The 11,689-nt window shown below is 35.8% G+C and overlaps 1 protein-coding gene across 4 annotated transcripts; it reads left to right on the forward strand.

The window, feature by feature from the left end:
• Positions 1–602: 602 nt before the first annotated feature.
• LOC114306101 (putative DUF21 domain-containing protein At3g13070, chloroplastic) lies at positions 603–8,529 on the forward strand. Of its 4 annotated transcripts, none has more exons than XM_082873654.1 (4): positions 603–1,280; positions 2,548–2,645; positions 2,741–2,834; positions 8,151–8,529. In XM_082873654.1, exons 1-4 carry the CDS (start codon positions 726–728, stop codon positions 8,256–8,258), a joined length of 855 nt encoding a protein of 284 aa, XP_082729780.1. In that variant the 5' UTR covers positions 603–725; the 3' UTR covers positions 8,259–8,529. The 4 variants fall into 4 exon arrangements, with proteins under 4 accessions (XP_082729780.1, XP_082729781.1, XP_082729779.1 ...); XM_082873655.1 differs by lacking the exon at positions 8,151–8,529 and adding an exon at positions 4,626–6,131; XM_082873653.1 differs by lacking the exon at positions 8,151–8,529 and adding an exon at positions 3,205–3,454.
• Positions 8,530–11,689: the final 3,160 nt, after the last annotated feature.

Below are 11,689 nucleotides of genomic sequence, written 5' to 3' on the forward strand. Positions count from 1 at the left end.
GAAGATGAAAATGACTGATCAAAACCCGCTGCTGTAAATATATACTGGACAGGCTCGCTCGAGCGAAGCCTTTGTCGCTCGAGCGACCAGACACAGAAAATCTACGCTCGAGCCAAGGAAACCTTGCTCGAGCCAACAACCCAAAAGCTCGCTCGAGCGAAAGAAAGCTCGATCGAGCGAAGAACTCAAACCCTCAGGTCTGAAACCAGACACACGCTCGAGCGAAGGAACTATAGCTCGAGTGAAGGATGAACTAACTCGCTCAAGCGAAGAAAAGCTTGCTCAAGCCAAGAATGCAAAGCTACAGGTCCATACTGGACGCCATCTCTCGCTCGAGCGACCAAACCTCAGCTCGAGCGAAGAACCAAAACGACATCTCGCTCGAGCGACCAACTCCTCGCTCGAGCAAAAAACCAAAAACCTGGACAGCAACACTTGGTTTCTAAACCCAACCAACCTGAAACAAACCTACCCAACACATCCTATAATTCCAAATGAGAAAATGAAGGACAACAACAACAATTATACAATGACAGAATCTACGGAACCTAAGTCCGGATACAATAATCAAATGGGAAAAGACCGGGGTCGCTATAGAGATGATGAACACAACCAGTTCAGTAGCATCACACTCTCTTCACCCTCTTTAGCGCGCGCTCTCTCTCTCTCTCTCTCTCTCTCTCTCTCTGTGTAGCTACAGTTTCTACAGATTGTTGAGAATTCTCATGGAAGTAGCAGCCGAATCCGCACTTTTCAATCCATCAACATTCTTCCCTCGTTCCAACCCTTCATTTCTCCCTACCTCTCACCCTCAGATCAGATTACCCACTACCAATTTCCCTACAAATCTGCGTTTCTCTTCTCGAATTCCCACCAATTGCATCGTCCCATCTACTCGCAACGACTTGTTCAGTTCCAGATTCCAACAAAATCAGGGTTTTGTTTGTAGATTTCAACAAAGTGAGGTTCATGGCGCTGAAGACTCGATTACGAGTTTGAAATTAGGGTTTTTTGTAAATCGGAGAACCATTGTGTTGGCTGCTACTATTGTTGGGGTTTTAGTGTTTGGTTGCCGAGGAGTTTTTACGGCGGAAGGGGTTGTGGATTTGGGTTATGGGGTTATAGGACAGAACATATTGTTATTGAAGAGTTATTGGCCGAAACTTTCGCAGGTTCTTGGGGTTTTCAAAGAGCAAGGTTTGGTTTTGGCTGCTCTTCTGGATCTCTCTGCATTTTTCACTATGGCTGAAACTTCAATTACCACTCTTTGGCCTTGGAAGGTACACATTTTATACTCTTAATGGGGATTAGTTTTATTTTTATTCTTTTCATATTAGATTTTTGTCTTGTGATAGGAATGAACTCTTAAGAATTCAAGTTGTTGGGTTTATGCCTATTTAATGTTTTTTTTTGGGGTGAATAATGCCTATATAATGTTGTTTGTACTTAAAGAGTGTAATTTGTGAATGAAAGCACTTCTCAATTTTCTTTATCCGCAGCAGCTTCTTATGCCTGAATTTTGTTGTTAGTTTTTCTTGATAAATGGTAAAGTGTAATTTGTACACATTTTTCTATTGCTTAATTGCATTTGTTGGAGACGAGTGTTGGCTAGTTAATGTACTGCTACCCTACGGGGTGCATTTATCGGAGTCTAAGAGTTGGCTGGTCTCATCTCCGTATGATGCAGTTTTCCGTTCGCCTGTTCCCCCACTTATTTTAAAAAATAAAAATAAAAATAATTGCATTTACTGGTAAGAATGCCTTGTTTGACTAACAGCAAGATGTTATGTATGGCCCCAACCCAATTAATATGTTGGAGAGAATGCAACATGTAGTCCTTCGAGGGGTCAAAAGAACCTCTTTTCATTTTGTAGAGCAGAATATTTTTCTTCACTACATGTGTTGTGTGATATCTTCTATGATTTGGCTTTGAAAGGGTGAAAGAAAGGTTCTAGACTTTGTAGCGTGAGGAAGAGCCAGAATAGACTTGGATTTAAAGGCTGTTAAAATTTCTTAACTGACAAGAATTTTTTACAACTAATTTTGGGTAGTTGGTGTTAAGTTGTACAAGGCAGGGAGAGAGTTGAGGTTGAGGAATTAGGTTTTAGGTTGAAAAATCAATGGATGGTGGAGCTAGTTGTGATTGAATAGAAAATACGCTTTGTATATAATGATGTAGGATAACGGTCAGAAGTTTAATAGCCATCTACAACATTTAATTTGCAGTTAAGGCTTAGAATGGTCTGTGGTTTTAAGGTTTTTGAAGACAGAAGGGATGTATTATTGTGCTTATAAAAAAGGGATGTACTATTGTATGCAAACCACCATTGGTTACTTTTATGTTTGAGGCTGCTGTTCTTTTTGATACATGTTCATGCAATCGGGTGCTTCTATGTTTATAGGCTACTATTATCTTTTAATGATCATAGAAAAGAATGTAGCTTGTAGAAATTTTGCAATCTTGTGTGCATGTGCACACATGCATGTTGTTTTTTTCTTTTAAAATTAGGAACTTGTCATTGTTTATTTGATATTGATGTATACCAGGTGCGAGAGTTGGCTGAAAAGGAATCTGAGGATGGTATTTTCAAAATGCTCAGCATTGATGTTACGCGGTTCCTAACAACTCTACTTATTGGCACAACGTATTGCCCTTTCTGTACTTGCAATCATCATTGGTGTTGTTTTCTCAACATGATTCTGAATATTATGTCTTATTGTAGATTTTATTTATGTACAGTGTGGTAAACATTGGAGCAACTGCACCTGTCACAAAAGCAGCAACGACAATATTTGGTGAAGCTGGTGTGAGTGCAGCTACTGGGGTGATGACTGTATGTCTCAGTTTCCTTGTTTAATTATTTATCCAAAAGAAAGTTTCCTTGTTTAATTAGTTGAAGGACATATATTCAATACCGAAAATTTTGGGATAAAAATAAAGCTTGAGATTTTGAATGCCCAAACATGCTATCATTAATGCTTTAGGCCATAATAGAAGATTATTCTCCAAATGTCAAATCCGTATAGCTGTTAGTGGGTCTCCTAATTTAGAATTTGTCAGTCCAAAGTTGCTGAGATTGTATTTGCTATAAATACATATTTGGCTTTCTTGTATTCTAGCTAGTAGTTAGTACCTGCATAGAAACTCATTTATATATTGATGTGTGTCATAAACCAGATATTATCCCTTTAATGATATATCAGGTTGCTGTTTTGCTCCTCACTGAAATTACTCCAAAAAGTATAGCTGTTCACAACGTCACTGAGGTTGCTAGGTTTGTGGCAAGTCTTGAAGTTGCTTCTTTCTTTTGAATTGAACCAAAGATCACTTGGAGTTTTTGACAGTCACCATAAAAGAGTTCTTTTTGTCTCTTGTGTGATGGGTTGATATGAGTGCTTTTAAGTTAATTTAACCTGTGTCACTTGCAATGCCTCTAGGTCAGGCCAGTGGCGTGGCTTTCCTTAATATTATATCCTGTTGGAAGAGTTGTTAGAATGCTAAAAATGCTTGGTCTGAAAGGAAGAAGGTGTGCTTTATCCTGAACCTGCTTTGATCTCTTTGTAACTTCTATGTCATGTTGTATCTAGTATCTTTATCGATAGAGGGAAGAAAAGATAGCTGCTTTTGATGATTTCTTTTGGTCTTTATGGTATGTTGTTTTATTGGTGATGTTTCCAGTGCTGTTCAAGTTTCTATTAGTATTTTGGGTAAATTACCAATAGGTCATAATAGTTAGACTTAAATCTCATCAAGTCTTATTGACAATAAGTTCTAGAAAAATCGTCGTTAAAAATAATTTTTTGTGACGATTTTTTGCGTGCCACTAAAAATTGACAATTAGTGACCTTTTTTTGTCACGGTTTTTTATAAATTGTCGCTAAAACTTACCATTAATGACGTTTTTTTGTGATAAAATTTTCAAACTGTTGCTAAAAGTTAAAAATTAGTGACATTTTTTTGTAACGATTTTTTTAAATTATCGCTAAAACTTATAATTAGTGGTGTTTTTTGGGACAATTTTCAAACTGTCGCTGAAAATTAATAATTAGTGACTGTTTTTTAATAGTGTTTGATGAAAAATGCCATTAATTATCATAGGATCTATTGGACAATAAGTCCACCTATTAAGACCTAAGCATAACTCTCCCTAGTATTTTCTTGGATGTTTTTGTTGTTTCTAAGGCAATTTTTCATCAACAGTAATTATTAATTTCAAGGATTTGGTAAAGCAAATAAATTTAGAAAAATCATGAATAAGACATTTTCTATAGGATGCCTTGACAATATCTGAACTTTTGTTACTTTGCAATTTTTATTATTGGTGGTTATAAGGATGTTCTAGTTGTTTGTGTGGTGTTTTGCATCACAAGTCATGTGAATAGTGAATATAAGCAATAGGAGAGGATGAAAGAAGTTGTTTGCAGGGAATACAAGTCATGTGAATCTGTATGCTTATCATTTATTTTTTAACTTCCTATATGGTATTCTGTTCTGCATGTTTTCCACATGTGGCTAATTTTTTCTTCGATACTCAATTATAAACTTTCAGTGTTATTGGTTGGCAATTTTTTCGTGAAATTGTGGCTATAAGATAATGCTGTCAATTGACCTTGTCAATTTTCAGGTACTAGTGAACCATATGTTACTGAAGTTGATGTTGTGAGGAGCAAAATTAAATAACATACTTGCGGCTTTCATCAAATAACTTAAGCGGTGTAGTGGATCTAGATAAGCTTCTAAAGCTTAAAAATCTGATCTGTCTTGATCTCTTACATAATGGTTTCTCATTGAGCATCAACAACAGTGTCAACTCTACCTTGACCAACTTTGAAACTATAAGATTAGCTTCTTGCAACTTGAGCGAATTCCCAAACTTCTTGAGAGAACAAGCTAGATTGCGTTTTCTAGACCTTTCAAACAACAAAATTCATGGTGAAGTTCCAAAATGGTTATTCAATGTGGGGAGAGATTCATTGCATAATTTAAATCTTTCTCATAATTTTCTTACAAGTTTAGAGTGTCTTCCATGGAAGAATCTGGGATATATTGACCTGCACTCCAACTTACTCTGAGGACCACTCCCTGTTCCACCTAACACCACATATGTTTTCTCTATCTCAAACAATAAATTGACCGGAGAAATCCCTACATTGATTTGCAATCTAAGTTCACTTAGAATTCTTGATCTGTCTAATAACAATTTGAGTGGGTTGATTCCACAATGTTTGGGAAACTCGAGCAACAGCCTCTCGGTGCTGAATTTAGGGATCAATAGCTTTTGTGGCACATTTACTGCAACATTTACAAAAGGCAACGTGCTAAGGAATCTTAACTTAAATGGCAACCAAATTGAAGGACAAGTTCCGCGATCCTTGCTCAATTGTAGACACTTGGAAGTTCTAGATCTTGGAAAAAACAAGATAAATGATACATTCCCCCACTGGTTGGGAACTCTTCGAAACTTGCAGGTTCTTGTCTTGAGATTTAATATGTTTCATGGTTCCATAGGCACCTTCAAGACTAAGGGCAAACATCATTTCCCCAAGTTGAAAATTATCGACATATCTTACAATGAGTTCACTGGGCTTTTGCCAACAAACTATATCAAACAATTTGAAGCTATGATGAATGCGGATGAACATGAAATGAAATTGAAATACATGACTGAATACTATTATCAAGATTCTGTGGTGGTAATGATGAAAGGACATGAAATTGAATATTCAAGAATCTTAACAGTCTTCTCAATCATTGATTTTTCAAGAAATAAATTCCAAAGAGACATTCTGAAATCCATTGGGAGGCTTAATTCGCTTCGGGGTCTTAACTTATCCCATAACAACCTCAAATGTCACATCCCAACTTTACTTGAAAATTTAACGAACTTTGAATCATTGGACCTTTCCTCAAACGAGCTTGTTGGGGAGATTTCTCAGCAATTGACAAGTTTGAAGTTTCTTGCCGTACTAAACCTTTCGGATAACCAACTAGCGGGACAAATTCCTCAAGGGAGCCAATTTAATACATTTGAGAATGATTCATACAATGAGAACTTGGCCTTGTGTATATTCCCCTTATCAAAGAAATGTGAGGAACAGCAACCATTGCTACCTCCACCAACACTGCAACATGACGAAGATTCAGATTGGGAGGGCAGGTTTAACTGGAAAGTTGTTGTTATGGGGTATGGATGTGGCTTTGTATTTGGAATGGTTATGGGATATCTTATGTTAGTAACTCAAAGTCCAGAATGGCTGATGAAAATTGTTGAAGAAAAACAATATAAGAAGGTGAAGAGGTCCAAAAAGAGTGCTCACTGATGCAGTAAAGGAAGAAATTAGCAAAAAAACAAATTACGTCATTTGGGTAAGTAGAATTTATCTTTAAAGCATTACTTTGTTGAATTTTCTTTTATGGTTTCTATGTATATGCTAATATTGAGTTGCTAATGTTTTTATTTCAAAACTAGATCTGTTTAATCAAGTAGCACAATAAAGGGAATCCAGTTAAATCTACCCTCCCGATATGAATTTTCATCATGTTGCAATGTTGGTGGAGGTGGCAATGGTTGCTGTTCCTCACATTTCTTTGATACGGGGAATCCACACAAGACCAAGTTCCTATTGTATGAATCATTCCCAAATGTATTAAATTGGCTCCCTTGAGAAATTTGTCCCGCTAGTTGGTTATCCGAAAGGTTTAGTACGGCAAGAAACTTCAAACTTGTCAATTGCTGAGGAATCTCCCCAACAAGCTCGTTTGAGGAAAGGTCCAATGATTCAAGATTCGTTAAATTTTCAAGTAAAGTTGGGATGTGACCTTTGAGGTTGTTTTGGGATAAGTTAAGACCCCGAAGCAAATTAAGCCTCCCAATAGATTTCGGAATGTCTCCTTGGAATTTGTTTCTTGAAAATTCAATGATTGAGAAGACCGTTAAGATTACTGAATATTCAATCTCATATCCTTTCATCATTACCACCATAGAATCTTGATAATAGTATTCACCCATGTATTTTAATTTCATTTCATGTTCATCCGCATTCATCATAGCTTCAAATTGGTTGATATAGTTTGTTGGCAAAAGCCCAGTGAACTCATTGTAAGATATGTCGATAATTCTCAACTTGGGGAAATGATGTTTGCCCTTAGTCTTGAAGGTGCCTATAGGACCATAAAACATATTAAATCTCAAGACAAGAACCTGCAAGTTTTGAAGAGTTCCCAACCAGTGGGGCAATGTATCATTTATCTTATTTTTTCCAAGATCTAGAACTTTCGAGTGTCTACAATTGAGCAACGATCGCGGAACTTATCCTTCAATTTGGTTGCCATTCAAGTTAAGATTCCTTAGCACGTTGCCTTTGGTAAATGTTGCAGTAAATGTGCCACGAAAGTTATTGATCCCTAAATTCAGCACCGAGAGGCTATTGCTGAAGTTTCCCAAAACATTGTGGAATCAACCCACTCAAATTGTTATTAAACAGATCAAGAATTCCAAGTGAACTTAGATTGCAAATCAATGTAGGGATTTCTCCGGTCAATTTATTGTTTGAGATAGAGAAAACATATGTGGTGTTAAGTGGAACAGAGAGTGGTCCTTGGAGTAAGTTGGAATGCAGGTCAATATATCCCAGATTCTTCCATGGAAGACGCTCTAAACTTGTAAGGAAATTATGAGAAAGATTTAAATTATGCAATGAATCTCTCCCCATATTGAATAATCATTTTGGAACTTCACCATGAATTTTGTTGTTTGAAAGTTCTAGAAAATGCAATCTGGCTTGTTCTCTCAAGAAGTTTGGGAATTTGCTCAAGTTGCAAGAAGCTAATCTTATAGTTTCAAAGTTGGTCAAGGTAGAGTTGACACTGTTGTTGATGCTCAATGAGAAACCATTATGTGAGAGATCAAGACAGATCAGATTTTTAAGCTTTAGAAGCTTATCTAGATCCACTACACCGCTTAAGTTATCAGTGAACTTTGCCTTATAGACTCTGTTTTTGAACAGTGGATTTGCTCTTTGGTTGCATTTCGTACTTGGAATTCAGTTTCAAATTGATAATGAGCCATTCAAGGTATTCCCTCTCACTTTGTCCTGCTATTAAATTTTAAATTGATGGCCTAAATATGCTCATTGTACTTCTGTTTTAGGCGGAAATGAAGCAATTTACAGCCAAGGTTGTGGACATGATGAAGCAAGAAAACTCTATGCATCCTAAGGCGGACCCATTATCTTATTCGACGTTAGTTTTTATGTAGATTTGCTATATATATGCAAGCATTGTATAATTGTGGGTGCAGCATCCTATTTCACATTTTTACTTTGACAAATAATATGTTACTTTAACTTTCTTTGTGAGTCTCAAATTAGGTGGATGTCATTGTCTTGTTTAAGGTTTGTGTGGCTTGGTTGGTGAAAGCAATTAATTCTTCATTAACAAGTGGAGTCATTGATTTTGTGTTTTGATCTTTGAAACTTGGATGATGGATTGGTGATTTTCTAAAAAATGTGATCACAAGGTTGAAGGTTATTGGGTTTTTGTTTGTTTTTCTGGTTCTTTGGCTTTTGGTGACTATAGTTGTTGTGGCAACTTCTTACGAGAATGATATTCTTACATTATATTGATCAATTCTTCTACTCTAATGGCTAGAGTAGGGCATCAGCTTATGCCATCTTTTAAAAATCGTAACTTTCAAAAAATTAGTCTAAACCAAACAAGGTGGCTAGTTCTGCAAAAATTGAACTAAAATATTTAGATTTTGAAATATCTTTTGTATATGTAAAGCATATCCATGATCACACCAGAAAATGAAATCCACTACCCTAGTATTGGATTTGGATGGTAAGATAATTGAACTCCTTTGATCTGTTTACTATTAATCTTGATATTATTTCATTTTATCTCATCTAATTTATTTCTCGGTTATATTAGTATAATATTTATGCTCCATACCTATAGTGAAATTTGAACAAACTAGCTTGACATGCTTGTCATGACATGCTCTGCTGAATCCATTGATAAAATGGTAAACATATATATGCTCAAAAAACATATATGTACATATATGTGTGTATATACAACCTGCATATTGATTGGTTTTGTTTAGTTAATTTTGTGTTTCTGTTTGTGGTTGGCAAAGTAAACTAAATTTTTTATTGTTAATTTGAATTTTTAATTATCTTTGTAATTTTTGGTGTTTGTATTGACATGCCTAATTTTTTTCTGGTAGTACTTCTAGCTGGAATTATTGCTTCTCAACATTTCCCTTTGTTAATTTGCAATTGTAGCAGGGACTTTCCAGGAATTTTGATTGTAGTGGAGCTAGAGATTCATGCATCCAGGCTTGATCTGTTCTTCCAGAAAGAGTGAAAAATCCATTCAAGTACCACTTCTTCAATGAATAACAACCTAATGTATTTTAGTACTATCTTGGTATTTGTAGACTTGACTTTCTTTGCGCCTCCTTTTGGAGAGCTCGAATTGGTTCTACAGTTTGGACTCCTGTCACGGTTCTGAATCTAATCTCACAAAGTCAAATGTGAGACTGATAAACACCAAAGAGTCTAATCTGGCAAATCATTTTGGAAAATCGATTTTGAATCAAATAATGTCAAAATTGGACTGCTTTGCCAGATTACAGAGTCGCCACCTAAATATTTTGTTTTTGGGAAATTTAAGAAACCTAACTCGTGCCAAAGGCCACGTGTCCGTTATCACTAAAGTTGCCTCGGTTTGAGAACTTGGATACGAGAGGGGAAGGTCTTGAAATGAGCACCCTCGCTCGTCCGATCAAAGATCGGCCTCTACTAAACATGATATGTTGTTTTATAAACACATGCGTTCTTATTCCGGTTATTAGCTAACTTTACTATGTATGCTCGCAAGCAAGTATAGACTAAGTCGCTTAGAACAAATTAACTCATGTTTGTTTTCAAAAATAGTTTGAAAATACCACTCTCAAGTGGGCTAAAGTGCGGATTTTCCATCAAACATGATGGGCTTAAAACTCACACTTGTTGAATCATTCTAATTCAAGCAACAAAACCTTCATCCACAGGCATTCATGCAGTTAATTACTTTACCAAATAGCTTCATGGCAAGCATGCTATCATGACAGTCACTTACACACATGCAAGCATGCTAAAGCATAAAACTCACCGAGTACTCCAAACCAAAACAAAAGTTAGTTAGAAATATGCATGATCCAAACTATACAAAATGTCTAATGTAACACATGCAATAATGAAATTTAAATAGGCTCGGCTATCTAAGATGGCATATGAATGCAACAATTTGATAACATGTTTTAAACACGTATTCAAATAAGTATTGAAATACAATGCAATTTGAATTGTATGTCGAGCCTCGGTGCATGCAAGACAAATGAATGATGCACGCATGCGAGCATAAGGTATGCTAATTGAAACGTGTCCCTAATCTATCGATCGAAAGCGGATAAATAAAAGGGAGAAAGAAGCGGGGTTGGAAGACATGCACTTTTACTTGATTATATGGAGCTTAGAGTTGTACATAATTTAATTAGAATTTTTGAAAAATTTGTGATTTATTTGCTTAAAAGGAAAATTTTGAGAAAAATAAAGGGTTGATGCCCAAATTGTGAAAGTGTAAGCTTGGAATATGTCTATAAGGTTATGAAAGAGTTATGTTTTAAATTTGAACAAAAATGGACTTCAATTCGATCGGTTTTGAAATTTTTACCGATTTGCAACCAAAAGAGCATTTTTAAAGAAAACAAAGGAATTATGTTTAACTTTTAGGGCTTTTGATCAAAATAAGATGTCATTGTTGAATAATGCTTGGAGAATGAGTTTGGAAAGAAAATGATATTTTCTTGGGCATTAAAGGTATTATTTTGCTTAATATATCTATTGGAATAAAATCGACACGGTTAGAAATGGACCTTGAGAGGTTACCGGACGTGATTGTGATATGAAAACTAGTGTAGTTGTTCATATTTGATGAGATATGGAATAGATTGTATTTATCAGAATTTTTGGAATTTAATTGCCTAAATATCTGTTTAGAAATTTCTATTTTGGGCTATCGGTGGAGGATATCAATGATTGTTGTAGAAATGCATGAGACTTAGGTAAATTGAACCACATTCCTCATTTGTTGCATTGGACATTGCATTACATTCATTTCATTGGAAATGTATCTGTTTTTTAGAAATGTTTGGAAATGTATTTGTTTGAGAAAAGATGAATACTTGGTGAATCTGGGTAGGGGGTGTGCAACCGCGCGGTTAGGTGTCGAGCCTTCTAGTTTATTGGTAAAAATGACAGTGGTAATGCATTAGGGCTTACTTGCAGACACTTACTTAGAAATTCATGGAGCCTGTATTCACATAACATAACATATATGGTTTAAAATGAAATTGGTTTTATATCTGTTATTACATCTCAGCATTGCATGCTTTATAAAAAGAGAGAAATTGTTTTATCATGATCATGGCATGAGCATACTCTTCTTTAGTCTTGTCATGGTCCATATGTTGTGTAGTATATCTCTACTAGGTTGTGGCTCACCCTATAAGGGAAACCATTTCACATACAGGTGTTATGCCTCCGCTAAAACATTAACTTGGGAGGACTCGGAGCTGAGGTTTTATTTTTGTTTTATTGTTATTTTTTAATGTAAGTCTAAGGCTGTATTTGCGTTGAGTTC

The sequence above is a fragment of the Camellia sinensis genome, chromosome 6 (assembly GCF_055761805.1).
Source record: "Camellia sinensis isolate YWXY chromosome 6, ASM5576180v1, whole genome shotgun sequence".
Taxonomy (NCBI): domain Eukaryota; kingdom Viridiplantae; phylum Streptophyta; class Magnoliopsida; order Ericales; family Theaceae; genus Camellia; species Camellia sinensis.

What these genes read in the sequence shown, in the direction of transcription:
- LOC114306101 (XM_082873654.1), top strand. Translation starts at nt 726, where the DNA reads ATGGAAGTAGCAGCCGAATCCGCACTTTTCAATCCATCAACATTCTTC. An exon ending in CCACTCTTTGGCCTTGGAAG is followed by an intron (nt 1,281 to 2,547) that starts GTACACATTTTA and finishes GATGTATACCAG; the next exon opens with GTGCGAGAGTTGGCTGAAAA. An exon ending in CAGCTACTGGGGTGATGACT is followed by an intron (nt 2,835 to 8,150) that starts GTATGTCTCAGT and finishes CTTCTGTTTTAG; the next exon opens with GCGGAAATGAAGCAATTTAC.